General features: G+C 32.7%; 1 protein-coding gene and 1 non-coding gene across 2 annotated transcripts; one reads left to right on the top strand and one right to left on the bottom strand.

Moving 5' to 3' along the window:
* Positions 1 to 9: 9 nt before the first annotated feature.
* TRNAA-UGC (transfer RNA alanine (anticodon UGC)) lies at positions 10 to 82 on the bottom strand. The gene has a single exon. It is a non-coding gene; the product is annotated as a tRNA-Ala (tRNA).
* Positions 83 to 290: 208 nt separating this feature from the next.
* On the top strand, positions 291 to 1,702 carry LOC107472064 (uncharacterized). The gene is given in 4 exon segments (XM_016091638.3): positions 291 to 636; positions 742 to 1,098; positions 1,100 to 1,264; positions 1,363 to 1,702. Coding segments are annotated over 4 exon segments (786 nt in total). The 5' UTR covers positions 291 to 387; the 3' UTR covers positions 1,378 to 1,702.
* Positions 1,703 to 20,077: the final 18,375 nt, after the last annotated feature.

Raw genomic sequence — 20,077 nt, 5'->3', positions numbered from 1 at the left:
TGATATTCGTGGAGATGCGGGGGATCGAACCCCGTGCCTCTCGCATGCAAAGCGAGCGCTCTACCATTTGAGCTACATCCCCCTGTTGATATAGGCCTTCCAAATTTAAATTATATTATTATTGTTCACGAGATAGACTGGTAAACCAGTTAGCTTTTTACTTTTCAAATGTGGATCCCATACACCAGCCTGTGCCCCAACGTTCAAAAATCTATTCGAGTAAATTACGGACTTTTATAATATACATCTTTGTTCTACCATTTTTTTTTAATTTGTAAAATTAAATTCATCATCCCGAATTCACTCATCATCTTACTTTTCCTTTGGTCCAAAAACGCGTATAGCTTAGCATATTCCACTGTTGCTAGCTAGTTCCAAATCTAGAACATGAAGATGCATCTTCTCGTATTCACATTCCTACTACAACTACAAGCCATTGTTATTCCAACTACTCTTGCACTCTCCATTTGCAAGAACTCATGTGGCAACATTCCCATAAACTACCCATTTGGCTTAGAAGATGGTTGCGGTGCACCCCAGTTCAGGAACATGCTTAACTGCAGCACTAACTTGTTCTTTCAAACCCCTTCTGGTTCTTACAAGGTTCAATCCATCGACTACAACAAACAAACCATGGTAATCTACTATGCTTAACTATTGTATGTGTATATACGTATTTATGTATAGTTTTATATCGTATTCAATGCTGGTTTCGTATTTGTATTTGTGGGATCGATGTAGGTAATCTACGACCCCGAAATGTCCACATGCTCCATCCTTCAACCACACCATGACTTGGTCATGACAGAAGTTCAAACCGCCATAATCCCACCATCACAAGACACCATTTTCGTGCTCCTAAACTGCTCCATAGACTCTCCAGTTCTCAACCATTACAAGTACCTCTGCTTCAACTTCGAAGGCCACACTTGCGACGAGCTTTACGGCTCCTGCAACGCTTTCAGGGTGTTCCACTTGTCAACAACTAACAGTTCCCCACCGTGCTGTTTCACAAGCTACAACACCGTGAAGTTCATGAGCATGAATATATTGGATTGCACGCACTATACGAGCGTGTTTGACACGGGAAAGTTGAGGGGTGTGGGACCTTTGGATTGGGTTTATGGGATTAAGCTTTCTTTTAGTGTGCCTGATGTGGGGTGTGGAACTTGTGAGAAATCTGGTGGGACTTGTGGCTTTGATGCTGATACACAAGGTTTCTTGTGTCTTTGCTCAAGCACTTCAAATTCGACAAGAGATTGTGGTAAGTTAACTTCAAAAGTTCAATCTACCTTGAATTTTTTATCACTTTGTATTGTGTAACTAATTTGAGTGGTTTATGTTTTGTGACTCAATTCTCAGCTGGTGGAAGCGTAATATCAAGGGGACAGAAGATTGTTCCATGGACACACTACTCCCAACTGGTTTCATTTCTTGTAGTTGTAATTGGTCTAATTTACAAGGTTTAAGGCTCCCTTAATACTTCAAATTTAGTAGATTTTCACTTGGTTTGTTTATACTTAATAGGCAGAGAGCCCCTGTGTAGTTGCAAGTTGTTTCCATGGGGAAAAAGCATAGTGGGTTTGCTACCAAAATTGAAGGGAACCATTCTTTGATGCAATTTGCTGTTCAAATTAACCACCTTGTGTTACAAAAGAAAAACATATATCACCACTTCAGCAAAGTCCTACATTTTATTTTACATGTAATGAATAGATCAAGCATAGTCTTATGTAGTATGTACGAGGATTTGTGATAGAGTTTCTACTTTCGACCTTTTTCACTCTTTTCCTTAAGAAGAAGCATAGGGAGCCAATAGAATAGTTGTACACTGTGTACAATAGAAATTTAGAGATGTCCAATTCAGTATTAGAGATATAATAATTAGTATTACTTTTTTCTATTAGTTTAAGTTTTTGGGATAAGTGGTTTGATGACATGGTATTAGAGTTTTAGATTCGAAAGATCAAGAATTAGATTCTTGGTGACCCCAAAATTAGAACTCTTTCCTTAATTATTATTTCACATTATTCAATTAATATGGAAAAGATATATATTACTCATTTTTGTATATATATTTTTTTTATTTCTAGAACTTGAATCTTAAACCCCTTAATTGAAGAAGTAAACACTTTCTATATTAATTGATCTTATATTTATTGCTATTATATATATTAGTCTATTAGTCTATTAATATACCATTTTATCTATCTATTATATCTATTATACATTATCAAAATCAAATTTCTTTAATTAATAACATAGCTAATGTGGCATACTTTTAAAGCTATTTTCTGATTTATTATATTTGATTCATTTAATTACGTTAATTAATTAATTATTTATTCGATTTGATTAGAATAAATGAATTATTTTATTTTAATTTGTATTATTTTTTTTGTTGCCTTATATATTTCTGTAATCGTCTAATCCTATCCCTGACCATTAGCTGAAAAAAGAAAGCAACCCTTAATTTAAAAAAAAAAAAAGTTCAATCCCGAAAAATAAATATAAATTAAAACAAGATCAATTCATTTATTTCAAACAAATTAAATAATTGATGTAATTAATTAGTTATAATTAATGTGGTCAAATAAAATATTAAATAATTTGATATTTATTTTAATTAAATTAAATACATTATTAATTATAATATTTTTAAAAATTATTAATCAAAATATATAGAGTAAAGTATTGTTTTTATCCCCAACATTTAGGTTAAGTCTTAAAGTTGTGTCGAACGTTTCAATCGTCCTATTTAAGTCTTTAACATTTTAAAATTGACTCAATGTTATCCTGTTATCAGGGATCGTTAACAGAATTGACGGCGGGACAAAATTGAGACGATTTTGAAACATTAGGTACTTAAATAGGACGAAAACATTGGGACAAAAATGATACATAGAAATAAATTTTAATTTTATCATTCAATAATATCATTTTTTTACTATATATAGTATTCAATTATTTTTTAATTATACATTTCAATAATTATTTTTTATACATTTCAGGATAACTAAAAATCTTTAAGAGTAAAATTATAAAAAAATTTATTTATTTAAAATGAAAGTAATATGATTAAGTGTAATTTACTTAGATGTGATTAAAAAATAATTGAATACTATATATAGTAGAAAAATGATATTATTGAATGATAAAATTAAAATTTATTTCTATGTATCATTTTTGTCCCAATGTTTTCGTCTTATTTAAATCCCTAACGTTTCAAAATCGTCTCAATTTTGTCCCGCCGTCAATTCTGTTAACAGATCCCTAACGGCAGGACAACATTGAGTCAGTTTTGAAACGTTAGGGACTTAAATAGGACGATTGAAACGTTATGGACAATTTTGGGACTTACCCCAAACATTGAAGACAAAAATGATACTTTACTCAATTATATAAAACAAAAAAATTAATATAAATTAAAACAAAATCAATTTATATTTTTTAGTCAAACCAAATAATTAATGTAATTGATTATTTACCGTTAATATCGTCAACCAAAAGAATAACATTAATATAATGAATATCGTAACAATAATAAAAGGAGAGTAAGTATTGTTTTTTGTCCTTAATGTTTGGGGTAAATTTCAAAGTTATCCATAATATTTAAATCGTTATATTTAGGTTTTTAATGTTTAAAATTTGTCTTTTAGAACATTAGGAGACAAAAACAATGCATTACTCTTAAAAAAAATTACCAAATCTAATAAAATGAAAGTGAATTTTAACGAAATGAATTTAATTACGAATTCAAAATTTTTACTTATACTTGTAAAATGATTAGTAGATAAATTTATAGAAAAGAGAAAAAAAAGGTACATATATAATAAATTATAAATTATACCTTTTGTCTTTAATATACGAATTTTTTAATTTTTAATTTAATTTTTAACTTTAAAATAAATTTTTATTATCTTTTAATAATATCAATTTTTTTACGATAGATACTTATTCAATTTATTTTTTTAATTTTACTCTTAATAAAAATAAATTTACTTTGAATAAAAGTAATGTAATGGACAAATCACGTAAACAAACCAAATGAGATTTAATTTTATATAAATGTCCTAAATGTAAACATGGTTCATGGATGTCTCGTCTTCGCCATTACTATATAAATCGAAGCAATATAATTCGAATTAGCATATATAGCAACCAAGTCAATGTAAATTCAATCAATTAGGATCAAATTTATTAAGGAAGAGCATTACATACACTAAATCGACTCATATTGATTCGATTATTTAGTATAGGCATGCATTTTGATTAAATTGAATTCATTTAATTCGATTTACTAAGGAGTATGTGCTATATAAGTAGGATCGTGTTTAATAGAGTGGAAACAATTTTTTAGTTCTAATGCACTATAGAGGGACGATTAAGAAAAAAACACAAGAAGGAATAAAATTTACTGATAAAAATTTGTTGAGTGTCTTTATCAGACCTTCTACGAGTTCTGTTGATTTTCATAATACCATACTCTAGAAATTGGTACTGTATGGAATGAAACGAGTAGAGAAATTATTTTATAGAATTTCGATTTCTGTTGTTCACGATGGGATAAAGTACGACTCATTTGTAATAGACAGTGACGACGATTTGCAAGTTTTATTTCACTGTCGTCACTAATTTCTCGAGGTGAGAACTCATGAACTATTGGCCAAGTTTTGGGATGTGGTCTCTAGTTCAGAGGCATCGAACTAGAATCATCAATTAGCACCAGTGGCAATAGCTTATAGTTCAACCCCTGTTGTTGCATCTTCATATCTGCCTGTAATGGCATATGCGAAAGATTTGATGGCATCTCCATCTTTTGCAATTGATCTAAACTGCGATGATATCGCAAAAATAGGTGATAACAGGAATACTCATGTTGTGATCCCAATTTCTGGAGAGTTTGGAAAACTAAATGCTGTGAAAAATGTACTGTGGGATGATGATGATGTGGAGTCCGCCATGATTGATGATGATAGTAATGATGATATAGGGAGGAGTATTCCTGTTGGGGTTGGTGGAGCATCGAGCTTGGAAACTCAGTAGTATCCCTCGCACTTTTCAACTCTAGACTTAGATGCCATGAGACAACATGCATGGGTTCCCGGATGTAGACTTCGGCTTCGGGACCAAAGATTCACAGGACACTGCAGGTCTAGCTGAGTTCCAAGTACCTCATCGCCAACGGCCAATGAAAGGCGTCAAACCCATCGGGCCTAAAATCTGGGAACCGTCAGAAGATCGATGATTGGAGGAGCTGCAATGGACCGGCCAACTTAACCACGTTTCTGTTAGTCACACGACACAAGTACCGGTATAACTACAAGAGAGTTGCGGATCCCCAGCTATATCTGTCCATGTTCTCTAATCTCGCTGCGTACAATAGCCATCGAATATTCATACGTGTACCGGACTTGTCACCAAAGAGTTGGGTCGATAACAGCATTATGATGTACGCCCTTGCGTACCTCCTAACTGTCTCTTCGTCTGCGCCCTGAGGAAAGGAATGTCTCCTGTATCCAAGTGCACTTCACAGTGAACTTGTCAATGCAGTCCGCCAAAGGTAACACACTCAATAGCTGCTCGAAGTAGACCCATGCAAATCGGTCGCCCTCAATATACCTCTTGAAGTCCGTCAAATATCCATTGATGTACTGTTCGTCGATCAGGAGGCCTAACTAGTACACAACATCATGTAGTGTAATCATGCACCCCCCAAATGACACATGAAACGTATGCGTCTTTAGACGCCATCACTCCACAAATGCACTAACTAGCGGCTTATCCAACATAAACCAGTAATCGTGGAGTTTCGCAATATGGGCTAAGCTGGCCATCTGCAAATACAGTATGATCCTATCATTTAGGAGCATATTGTGCTGCCTCCTCATGCTGGTGTTACATCGGTGGGGCTGCACAATAATAAAAAAATCTCTAAGAACCATAACAATTAATGTAAAATATATTACAAACCTGAAATTAAATTCTAATAGAACCTACTTAATCTAACATGTAAGACTTAAATTAAATTAAATTAAATTCTAACTAAACTTCTAGCGCCTAGTTAATCTCACATTTTAGACTTAAATTGAACTAAATTAAATTAACTTCTAACTAAACTTCTAACATTTAAACCTTATAAATTCTAAGAGAATCTCTAATTACTACTCTAATTAACAGTTATTTATTACTCCTCTAACTTGCAGTTGTAGTTTCAAAATTTTAACAAATTACTAAATCACTACTCTAACTACCACTTGTAGTTTAAAAATTCTAATAACACTTATAATCAAATTCTAAGAGAATTAATATTACTAACAATTCTGATCTTTATCAAAGAAAATAAATTTCATTCACTAACCTTTTCATGGATGCTACCAACAATATGGACAACTCCGTCCAACCGATAGATACGATCCAAATTGTCTTCTATTTTCGCAATTTTGAATCTTGTGGTATTGTTGCACAACTTTTCTCTCTTTGGTATGGTTTGGGGTGGAGGAAGTTGTAAAATGTAATTCAAAATAATTGAATTCGAATTTATATATAGGGATAATACTAGTAAATCAAATTTATTACATTCGGTTTACCTATGGGCTATGTTTGCTATAAATCAAATTCACTCAATTCGATTTACCATGGGCTAGAAATCAAAGCATCTTGACTCGTTTTACCATGGGACCTAAATCGAAACTTATTGATTTGATTTACCTATGGGCTACTTTGCTAAAATGTTTTTTCATAGTAACTCGACACTAATGAATTTGATTTACTAGTACATCTACTAATTCGAATCAATTGAATTAGATTTATATTGAAAAAATGTAAATCGAATCAATTGAGTCTCATTCAGTTTGTTTATGTGATTTTTCCTAATTTAATTAAGATTAAAATTTAAAAAATAAATTTATTTAAAATGAAAGTAGTGTGATTAAGAATAATTTACTTAGATCTGATTAAATAAATAACTGAATAATTATCTACTGTAAAAATTTTATATTATTGAAGAATAAAATTAAAATTTTATTAAATTAAACATTAAATGAGTTCAATACATTATAAAAAAGAATATATAATGCATACTTTATTATATATGTAGCTTGCTCTTATTTTCTCTCTCAAAAGCTTATCTACTAGTCATTTTATAAGCATTTCAGGATAAGTAAAAATATTTAAAAGTAAAATTAAAAAAATAAATTCAATTAAAAGAAAAATAATATAATTAAGAGTAATCTACTTAGATACTATTAAAAAAATAATTAGATAAATATGTACTGTAAAAAATTACTATTATTGAAGGATAAAATTTTTTTTTTTTACAATTAAAACTAAAAATTTATTGAAATTAACCATTAAATAATTTTGGTACATTAGAAACAAAAATGCATAATTTACACTTTAATATACATCTATCATGCTATTTTTTTGTTTCAAAAGCTTATCTACTAGTTATTCTGCAAGCATTTCATGATGAGTAAAAATCTTGAATTCATAATGCAATTTATTTCGTTAAAATTTAATTTCATTTTACTTTATTCGGTCATTCTTTTAAGAGTAATTTATCGTTTTTATCCCCAATATTTTCATCTTATTTAAGTCCTTATCATCTCAATGTTGTCCTACCGTCAATTCTGTTAACAAATCACTAACAACAAGACATGATTTTGAAATGTTAGATACTTAAATAGAACGATTTAAATGTTAGGATAACTTTAAAATGTACTCCAAATATTAGGGATAAAAAGAGTACTTTACTCAAAAAAATAATTTGAAAAAATGTTGTATCAAAAATTCGTTTAGGACAAATAAATCTATGACTAATTTGATGTCAAAATGACAATGTTTTGTTTGAGTAAATAGAGATAATTATGTCTTTAAGTAATTTGGATTTAGAGACAAATAGGTCCCAAACCAATTTGACAATAACAACATGTCACTTAATATGTCAGCTAAGCAATTTTTCGCTACAAGTTAACGGCAAAGATGACAGAAGAATCATATTGTCTCATTACGTTAAGAAAAGGTTCCAGATTGAGATTTTTTTTTTCGAAGGATATTTTGTCCTTTAAAGTAATGATTAGAGACCGGGTTGGGTGTTCACTCGATGTATTTTAATTAATGATTTTTAAAAATGTTATAATTAATCACTCCATGCTACTTCTACGAATGCATGTTTTATTCTTGGATTGATACAGGAGGATAGAGAATTTAATGATACTATTAAAAAATGAAGCACATAGGATTTAATATCATATTGACATATATTATTTGTCACTTGAATATCTTTTAATTGTCTTGATACCACTTCTCCTAAAAATTTAAGCTAATATGAGAAGACAATATGAATGATTATATTTCTATCGTATCCCATCAAGCAAGAATCTCTTTTGGGTTTGTTGACATAGAATTTTGATATCATATCATGATATCACTTTTTCCAAAAGTTTAAGCTCATAGAAATGGGCAACATGAATGGTTATATTTCTAACACTAACAATATCTTAAGACCATAATTATTAGCATGAGCTCTCAATGATATTTCATATCAATGAAGAATAGTACTAAACATGTAAAATAAGTTTTATTAACTACGATAATATAAGTTTTTTAATTGTTAATTATTTTAAATTGATTAAATTTTAATATATTGTGTATTATGTGTAGAATTAGCATGTGAGATAATGAGATTAAACAATTGTACTTATTTGATATAGTTATAAGAGAACTAAATTTTGAGAAGAATCAATTGAAACAAATAACCTCAACCATATTGACTTTTTGTCACACATCTAAAAAGAAAAATATAATATTTGATAAAGTTATTACGGTTGTATATCGTGGCAAAGAAATTTTGCCTTTGTTTATGGTCATGGGATATGATGACAACAACATTTCTTTGGAGCTTGATTTCGGTTGAAATTCATTCAAAAAATAAAATGCACTAACTTTTAATTCAAGTAACATTGCATTTTTATTCTTTCATCATAGATGAAATAGAGTATACTTACGGTTTAAAATACTATCAAATGTAATTGAGGATTTCATATTTAAGATCTAACTTGATCACCCTCAAACAATGTTGTTAGTTAAAATCAAATTCATAATTTGGAAAAAGACTCCTTAGTTAATTTGTACTGTTATAAAACACTTGATAAATGTTTGAGTAATATCTTAAATTATTTTTTACACATAATCAAGATTTGCTTTTGGTGAAGAAATAGTTGTATTGGATGGAGAAATCAACTTTAATTATTGAATAATCAATATTACTTTTGTTTCTATTGCAACAAATTTTTTTTTTATGGAAATAACCTATATCAATAATTGTTATTTTACGTATCAATAATTCAAGAATTTAGATACAAATCATTTCTATCATTCTACAAGAGACAAGATATTATGCGTTTATCTTATCTTTGAAAGTTTTGATAGGTATTTAAACTAATAAAAATATGAAATTATTTTTAAGTATAAACATAACTACTTTAACTCAAAAATAGATAAAATATATTGGTAAGTTTCAACAATTAATAATATTGGTCATATTACTTTGATTCCAATAATAGATATGATACTATGTATAAAGCATTTATATGTAAATTTTAACAAAAATTATTCTTCATAATAGTTTTTTATTATGATAATAAAAAAGTAATTTAAAGACAAATTTTATTTCATGTTAGATTGTACTTGTTTAAATTGGTTTTAATATAAGAGTAAGAAGGTTTAAAAATTTTACTCATGAATTATGAAAAAATATCTATAAATTCAACCACTAATATTTAAAAAGAATTGAAAGCAAGTAAAATTATTACTCACTGGTTAAACTTTAAATTTAATAATTACATATTTAAGTATAAATATTTTCACAAATAGTTTTGTTAATGGCTAAATAGTGAATTAACAAGATATGTTTAGACACATTAATACTTGTGAATCCACTAATCGGACACAAAAAATACATATGATAAAATAAAAAATTCAATGTACAAACAAAAAATGGCTAAACATAGTGACTCCACACTTTTTATCATTATTTGGGTAACTATTGAAGTAGAAATTAACAATTTTTTTAAATAAAAAATATTATTATTAAAGGATATAGTGCCCTTATTCTATAGTATGAGTTCCAAAAAAGTGAATAAAAAATCCTAGCTGAGGCGTCATTGTCCATTATGGTCATTGTCCTCCATCCTTCCATCAAAGCAATCATTATTTGGAATCTGCGATAATCCACATATTGCTGAATGCGGTCAATGAGACGCTGTTGTTGATATGTGATCTCAGTGGCAGAATTTCGTATAGTTCTAATGAAAGTGCTTTGTTTATCATTCGACAATAACAAAAGTAAATACTCATTATCATCCTCTCTATTGATATTGTCCAAGATTGATTAACTATATTTATTGCATTGAATTTTTGTTTTCATTATAAATCATGCTACATTACCAACATTCTTTCTGCCAACTTTAGTTGGGCTGGACACCAAGTCCATTCACTTACAAAAGCCACATCCAAGTTAACCAGGATTAAACCTAATTTACCTCGTTAAACCTAGTTTATCATAGACCCACATTGACTTATCGTGGACGATCTCTCCCAACCCCCTATTAGCATCCAGTGCCGCATAACCTCTATTGTTGCCGTCTTCGCCGGTCTCTGCCGTCAAGAGAAGTCAACGCCATGCGGACCACCTGACCACGACGTCAAGAGTACGCACCCATAGACACTGTGAAGCCGCCGGCTCTGGTGCATGTCATCGTCGAAGGTGCCTTGAAGACGCATCTGTCTGTCCGGCCTTCAACACCACGTAGCAACCTCGTGCCGTCTCACCACACACCGTGGCTGCATTCATCGGGTCGTGTGGGTTCACTAGAAACCCCATGGCTTTCTGGCTTCGCCCTCCTACCGAGCACCGCTCCTTGACTCGCGGATAAGCCCGACTAGAAGAGTGTCTTTCCTTCGGCACCACCGCCACACTAAGAGGTAAGTGGGTCTTTGAGATTTAAACTAGGTGCTGATATAGATTTCTAATTTTGAGCATTACATTTGGATTGAGAAGGATGAAACATGGGTCTGTGTCTGTTGGCTGTGAAAAAACTTGGGAACTGGTGAATGAATTATTTTTTTGTTGAACTTGTTCCCTGGACCAAGGTGGTTTCGCATGCTGTTTTCTATCAGTTATCTGACAAAAATGGTGTTATCAGTTATTGAATAGTTTTTGTTGTTGGGACGATTTTCAGTTTATCCCTTGTGGCTTTGTTGTGTTATTTGGAGACTCTAAAACATTATTTGGTGTAGTGCCTCTGTGGTCACCCTTCATAACAAAGTTGTTGTCTCATACTTTTTAGTACCTTTTTCTCATCTTTTAATTTTAATATTGTTACAGATACTTTAGTACTATAATTTATTTAGGATAGATGCATGTGATAATATAATTTGATAAATTTAATATAATTTATCAGATGTGTCTTGATCATTTTAGAAATTCGGGGAGCGATAGTGTTTGATGGCTAAATTACTGTTTGTATTGTTATTATTTAATATGGGTCTATGTTGAATTAGAAAACACAGAAGATGAAATGTGGTCTTAATTTAATGTCTTAATGTTTATTTTTTTAATTTGCATAGCTTATTGTGTCTTGTGCTGAACTTTCTTATGACATATAAAATAGAAAATTCAGATAAAAATTGGTATCTCTTTCGGGGGCATATTTGGCCTTTTTGAAGTGTGCGTAAAAGTGTTTTTCCGTACTCAAGCTGGACATATTATTATACAAAGAGGTTAAATAATTGTTGTCCTCATTTTTTGTTTTAAAAAATGCATTGAGATCTATGTGTTTTTTATTAAATAGTTGGTTGCTTCATGATTCACCAAGCGACAAGTGCAGCGGTGCGCAAATTGATTTTATAATTGGTGTGGTCTGTGTTAACATTTATCTTTTATGGAAATGTTTATATGAGCTTTTTATTAACAAATTGAATTTATAATTGGTGTGTCTAATAATTTGCTGATGAGACTTGAGAGTAATCATATGTGTCTTGTTCATTTTAGCAATTTTCCTTTATATATATATATATATATTGGGTTTAATTTGCTTAATGTGTCTTGTGGTGTATTTTCTTGTGATACACAGAGCAACAAATTCAGTTGAGAATGAGTATATATTTTGAGCATATTTAGTCTTTTTGTAATGTGCAAAAAAGTATTAATTGAAGTGTTTGAATGTATTGTGTTATAAAATGTACAGGGAATCAGCCTCTTTATAGAGGAATTACAGAAATAGAAATAACTAGAAAATAGGAAAGAAAGGAAAAATACTAGCCTAAAATAAAGGAAAGATTTCTAATCATAAAATCCCTAAAAATTAAGCTAAACCTAAAAAGGAAAAGATTTATAATTAATTCTATTTACATAAAAGATTCAAGAAAGGAATTAGGAATTTGATTTTGATTTGATCTAGTCAACACTCCCCCTCAAGCTGGCTTGAAGATATCATTCATTGACAGCTTGCTTATTATGCTATCATAGGTTTGTGTATATCCCCTAGCTACTAACCTAGCCTTATACCTCTCTATGCTTCCATCAGCATTGCACTTGATGGTAAAAACCCACCTGCAGCCAACCAATTTTGTATTCTGTGGCAGATCTACAATCTCCCAAGTTTCATTTTTCTTGAGTGCATGCCACTCTTCCATCACTGCTAATTTTCAATTGGGATCATCTAGTGCTTCCTCTATATTCCTAGGCTCAAACAGATTTGTAATTTTAGAAGTAAAAGCTCGATGTTTTTGAGAGAGATTTTGGTAAGAGACATAATTGGAAATAGGATGGTTGGTGCTGTTTTTGAGTACTTTTTTGGTGCAGGTTCTGGTTTCTTTCCTAAGGGCTATTGGCAAATTATTATTAGAAGTGACAATTTCAGATTTACCTGGAAGTTCCTGAAGTACTATAGTCGGGCCGTCTTCCGGGTTTTCAGATTGGATTGGTACAGAGATGATGGGCTGTTCTCTAGTCTTCTTGGGATATTTCCGAACATAACACCGAAGCTCCTTTTCTTGTGGTATTTCTTTTCCTGTTTGGATTCCAACTAATTCTGGCACAATTTCAGAATTGGTTTTCACATCTTGTTTTGCAATTGTTTCAGACTTTACTTGGTTAGTGGAAGTTGTATCCTCAATATGTAAGATAGGAGTGGGTAAAGGTTCATGCAAAAAATTTTCTTCCCTTAGACTCTCCCCCTGAAGAGAATTCTTTTGAAAAAAGGTTTCATGTTCCAAAAAAGTAACATCCATACTTACATGAAATTTCTTGGTGTGTGGATTGAAACATTTATAACCCTTTTGACTTGGGGAATAGCCAATAAAAATGCATTTTTCTGCCCTTGGATCAAGTTTACTTCGATATGAAGGTGTATGTAAAAACACAGTGCAACCAAATACTTTTAAAGGTAAGTCAGAATGCAACCTACATGCTGGAAAATTCTTTTTGAAAGTATCCAACGGTGTGCAGTAATTTAACACACGTGTGGGCATTCGATTTATGAGATAGGCTGCTGTTAGAACAGCATCTCCCCATAAATACTTTGGAACATTACCCTCAAACATAATGGCACGTGCTACTTCAAGAAGGTGTTTATTCTTCCTTTCAGCAATGCCATTTTGTTGGGGTGTATTGGGGCATGTAGATTGATGTTGAATACCTTTCTTTTGAAGAAATTCACCAAGATTTTTATTAAAGTATTCAGTGCCATTATCACTTCTTAATATTGAAATTTTTGTGTCAAATTGTGTTTCTACCATTGTTGAAAAATACTGAAAAATTTTAGAAACCTCAGATTTTTCATGCATGAGATAGATCCAACATAGTCGTGTGTGGTCATCGATAAAAGTTACAAACCATTTTTTTCCAAATTGAGTTGTTATTTTTGATGGACCCCATACATCACTATGAATCAAGTGGAAAGGTTTAGATGCATGATAAGGTTGAGAGTAATAAGGAGCTCTATGGCTTTTTGAACGAATACAACTTTCACATTTAAGTAAGGAAGAATCAATATTTTTAAACAAACTTGGAAACAAATGTTTGAGATATTGAAAACTAGGGTGTCCTAGTCTATTGTGCCAGAGAATTATTTGGTCCTTTATAGGCATAGAACTTATACCACTAAATCCTTGAGCTATTTTATCCTCCGAAATATCCTCAAAGTGATAAAGCCCATCCATCATCTTAGCACTGCCAATCATCTTCCCCGAAGTCCGGTCCTGAAAAATACCATAAGTGTCAAAGAATGTCACAGCACAATTGGAATCCTTGCAGATCTTACTAATAGAGAGAAGATTACAAGAAAGTTTTGGTACATGTAGGACATTTCTTAGGTCAATATTTTTGGACAGTTTAATTGTACCTTTTCCAGCAATAGATGAAAAACTACCATCAGCAACTCTAATTTTTTCATTTTCAAAGCAAGGAGAATAAGTTTTAAATAAAGGGGAGAGGCTGGTCATATGGTCAGATGCACCTGAATCGACAATCCATGGTGCATTCAAGTTTGAGGTGCAGTTAAGGGACATAGGAATACTAAAATTACCTGTTTGAGCCAAAGAACCACTAGGAGTACTAGACACAGAACTGGAATTTAACAGCCTTATGAGCTGCTCAAACTGTTCCTTACTCAATGATGATTTTTCAGCCTCATGAGCAGTTGGGGTAGAGCGTATTTTGGGACCAGGTTTGCTGCCTTTAAGATGTGCTGGTTTTCCATGAATTTTCCAGCAGGTTTCTCGGGTGTGACGGGGTTTATTGCAGTGGTCACACCAAAGATTGGAGGGGTGCTTCTGATTTGATGAACTTTTAAGTGCAGCAGGTGCCACTAAAAATGCATTAGACTCCAAAGAGGTCTGTTCAGTCTTGCATTTTCCCATCATCACAGCTCTACGAGTTTCCTCTCTTCTAACTTCAGCAAATACTTCTCCAATTGAGGGTAGGATTGCTCTTCCAATAATTCTGCCACGAACTTCATCTAGCTCCATGTTGAGGCCTGCAAGAAACTGGAATATCCTCCCTTCTTCCACTGTTTGTTGGTGGTGTTTGGTATCAGCGGCTGAATTCCACTTGTAGTTATTGAAGTGGTCAAGATCCTGCCACACCCGCTTCAATGTGTGGAAATATTTGGTGACATTGTCATTCCTTTGTTGAATTTCTCTAGTTTTTAAAGTGAGTTCATAAATCTGGGATTTATTCTCAAGATCAGAATACATCTCCCTAACACTATCCTACAATTCTTTAGCTGTGGTATAGTACATGTAGTTATTACTAATATCCTTCTCCATTGAGTTCACCAGTCATGTCATCACCATAGAATTTTCGGTATCCCACACATGATATTGTGGGTCAGTGATGTTAGGCTGGCTTCGCTCACCAGTGAGATATCCAATCTTCCCTCTTCCACGGATATACATCTGAACTGATTGAGACCACCTAAGGTAATTTGACCCATTGAGTCAAAATGTGGTGATCTGAACTGAATGGGAGTCACCACTAACTAGTACCCGTTGCTCAGATTTTAAATCTGATGGAGTATGAGTGGTGTTCTCCTTCTGTTCAGGATTAATGACTGAGGAACTGTCAGCCATAGCTATAAATCAGAGGCACAGTGCAGAGATCCTGCTCTGATACCAAGTTGAAGTATTTGAATATAATGTTCTATCAAATGAACAGGGAATCATTCTCTTTATAGAGGAATTATAGAAATAGAAATAACTAGAAAATGGAAAAGAAGAGAAAAAAATAGGAATAACTAGAAAATAGGAAAGAAAGGAAAAATACTAGCCTACAATAAAGGAAAGATTTCTAATCATAAAATCCCTAAAAATTAAGCTAAACCTAAAAAGGAAAAGATTTATAATTAATTCTATTTACATAAAAGATTCAAGAAAGGACTTAGGAATTTGATTTTGATTTGATATAGTCAACAGTATTTTTCTGTACTCAAATTAGACATGTGATTATATAAATAGGTTAAATAATTGCTGTCATCTTTTTTTATTTTAAAAATCCGTTGAGATCAACATGTGTTTTTGTAAATATTTGGTTGCTTCATGATTCACCGAGCGACAAGAGCAATGGTGCAAGATGATTTTACAATTGGTGTGGCTTGTGTTAATATTTAGCTGTTTTAGAAATATTTCTAAAAGCTTTTTGTTAGCAAATTGAAATTATAATTGGTGTGTCTAATAATTTGCCTTTGAGAGTGCACCTTCTTTACATCAGATGTATCTTGTTCATTTTAGTCTACGATGGTTTAATAACTGTTGGTATTGTTATTGTTCAACATGTGTCTATGTTATATTAGAAAAGACAGAAGCTAAAGCGTGGTCTTGTGGTAATTTTTTTTAATTTGCATAGCTTGTTGTGTCTTGTGCTGAATTTTTTTATGACAGACAGAACAACAAATTCACTTTAAAATTGGTATATCTTTTGAGCATATTTATCCTTTTTGAAATGTGTGTAAAAGTGTTTTTCCGTACTCAGATTGGACATGTTAGTTTATTAATAGGTTAAATAATTGCTTTCCTTTTTTTAATTTTAAAAATGCATTGAGATTTATATGTGTTTCTTTAAATATTTGGTTGCCTCATGATTCACGAGTGGCAAGAGCAATGGCGTAAATTGATTTTATAATTGAGGTGTCCTTTGATCACATTTAGCTTTTATGGGCTGTTTCTTGTGCTTTTTGTTAGCAAATTTAATTTCTAATTGGTGTGTCTAAATTTGATGGTCAGGTTAGCAATTCTCTTAGTGATAGTGTACGTTGGTTAACCTTCTGGTTTGTATTGTTATTCTTAGTCATGTGTCTGTGTTGAATTAGAAAACACAGAAGCTGAAATGTGGTGGTGTTAATGTTCTATATGTTTTTTTTTAATTTGCATAGTTTATTGTGTCTTGACGTGAATTTTCTTATGACACACATAACAGCAAATTCATTTTAAAATTAGTGTATATTTTGATCATATCTAGCATTTATGAAATGTGCATACAAGTATTTTTCCGTACATACATTGGATACATTATTATACAAATAGGTTAAATAATAATTTTTCTTATTTTTTGTGCTAAAAATGCATTGAGATATATATGAATTTTTTAAAATAGTTAGTTGCTTCATGGTTCACCGAGCCACAAGTTTAATAGTGCATATTGATTTTATAATTGGTGTGTACTGTGATCACATTTAGCTTTTATGAAATGTTTCTAGGAGTTTTTTTGCCGCCGCATTTTGATTATGTTACTATACATGTAGATGTTACATGTTTGGTAGGACACATTGGATTTTCGCAATCTGAATTTATGTGGGTGTTTTCAATTTTTTTCGCTATTCGTTCCACTATAATAGGTTCTTACATGTTGACTCTATTTCCCCCAATATTTTGTACTTTTAGCTTAGTTGACTTTCGGCAACACAAGAGAAATTTATACTTAGAATCAATTTCTGCTCTTTATGCAGAGACCACCTTATATACATGGGAAAGCCGGTAAAATCTCATCCACAAATTTGTGCTCTTGTTATAGTTCCTTATCAGTTGTTTGCTTCTGATAGTCACGTGGTATGTTTTACAGAAATTACTTGAGACAAGATGCTCACCATGTTATATCGCGGACTTGTTCAAAGAACTGGTAACCAACCAAGCTCAAGCAAAGCTTGATGTGATAGAAGAAATTGGTTTTAGTTTCCTGAAGTTTGTCCCAAGGTGGCAAGTGAGGCAAGGCATAATGGTGATGTTGGCCAAATTCTATGACACTGAAATGAGCACCATCAAGCTACAAAATGGGAACATCCGCATTGTGCTAGAGCTTTTTCAATGTGTTTTTGGTATTCCGCACGTGGGTGAGTATACCTTTACCTATTACACACCATTGAATTGGTCATATTTGTTTCGGTCTCATAGTCATTACTATGTTCTACCTATGACACTGCTTATTTTGTCCTATTTTATACATATCCATGTTGCAGTTGACGATTTCCTACCCGATGACAAGATGAAGTTCTGGAGACACTTCATCCTACTGGTGCTGAAGATGTTTTTGTGCCCGACCGTGCAACATGTAATCTCGCCATGGCACATCGATACAGTACTTGATGTATCTGATCCGGCGAGATATCGTTGGCCATTGCATATTTTTAATTCTCTAGAACAGGTAATTAGGAAGTACCAACATAAAAAGAACAAATATTGTGAGGGCTGCATGTTTGGGTTGCTGGTAATGTTGTTAATTTAAAATGTAATCTAATGTGACTAAAATGTGAATCCGTAAAACTAACTTGTTTATACAATATCTCCAGGTGTTGTACTTCCAGAAGCTAAAGCACGGTGAACTCGAGGGTTGTCAAGAACCTGAGTCGTGGCTTTCTGCATGGACTGCCAAGGAGCTTAGCGCTATGGCAGAAACTATTCAACCGGAGGTATTCATTGACGCAGTGCTATCGGTGTCCTATGTCCCGCATAAGTTGTTTAATTTTTCAAGTTATTGGTTGTGTTAAAATCGTCAATTTTTAATTCGAAGCACGTTTTCTGATGTAATTAACTACAAATGGACTTTTTGAATTCATGAAATTCATGATTTTGCTTTTTATTATTAAGCACTGGAAGATGTCGCTAACGGGTGTATCGTTTATTATGTCCGTATTTTCATGTTATCGAACATGATGTTGCTTTAGCTGTATATGTCTTTGACCAGTTAATGACCAACAACAGGATTGCAACGAACCTAGCCGGAATGAAGATGGGAGCATGGAAGGTGCCACACTAGAGGACACAAGTGACCCAAACCCTAAACGAGAAGATGTGGACCACAGAAAAGTGAGTTAAGATTAACATTCACTAAATCTTTCTTTTTCATGTTTAAACGTAGATCGAGTAAACTGTTTAGTTTATATTTTACCTTTCATTTACGTTGAAGTTATGTTATTGATGTGATTTTAGGAATCTACTCGCAGGGAGGGAGTTAGAGAGGTTTTGATGCACCCGGATACACATGCAGTTGCATCAGAATGTGATGATGATGACGACGAGCCCCTTGCAAAGAGATTGCGCCAAAGATCTGATTCAACAAGGACACCTCAACCACGTATGAGGGATGGAGAGGCAGGCACGACTAATAGGACAAATGAAAAAGAGAACCCTAAGGTGAGCAAGATGTTCCTTCTTAGAATTTGTTAGTTGCATCTATGCAGTTTGGAACACGAGCATGGGTTTATGTTATGGTTAAACTAGTTACTGGATGTGCCATTATTTAATAAACCTAAATGATATGCTCTATCAGTTAATCTTGGGTTCTTTGTGTCCTGTGAAAGCACTTCGAGATGTTTGTGAACAACTTGTTTGATATTGTGGTTTCAGGGATCCACCATGAAAAAAGGAGTTATTAGAGCATCATTGCGCACAACCCATCATTCAGTATCATCGGAAGCGGATGACGACGATGACCAACCCATTGGCATCAGACTTCGCATCAAAACTCTTCAAAGGAAAACACCTCAGCGTCACAGGGTAGAAGGAAAAATCATCACAACCATCCTGTCGGAATCAACAAATCAACCAACCAAGACAGTTGATCTTGAATCAAAAACACCGTCAATTGCATTGGTTGAGTATGCAGGGGTTGAGGAATATTCTATTGAATTTTTTGACAGGTAAGTGATTACTACATAAATTTGTTTTTGGTATTAGTATACAAGGTTTTTTTATAGCCTCCTAAACAATTCCTAAAGGTTGACCACCGCAATTTTTTATTTCAAACAGGCATCCTGACATCTTATCTCAGCGGGATCTGGAGAGCGAAATTATATGGGCAGATATAGAAAAGGGCATTTACGCCTCGAGACCCATTAGCATAGATCCAATCCAAACAATCATTCCAAGAGGTTCTTCCTACCGCACACCGAGTCCACATCGCCCCTCTTTCTCTCTTGGGATGACACAGCTCTTTAAATCATCCACACCTTCTCCTTCCCGACCTATTTATTCGTTACTTTGGGGACGAAAAATCACCGAGCGGAATGAACAACGAATCAGA

This window comes from Arachis duranensis, chromosome 1 (genome assembly GCF_000817695.3).
Source record: "Arachis duranensis cultivar V14167 chromosome 1, aradu.V14167.gnm2.J7QH, whole genome shotgun sequence".
NCBI classification, from domain to species: Eukaryota; Viridiplantae; Streptophyta; class Magnoliopsida; order Fabales; family Fabaceae; genus Arachis; species Arachis duranensis.
This window is presented reverse-complemented; position numbering and strand designations above follow the sequence as displayed.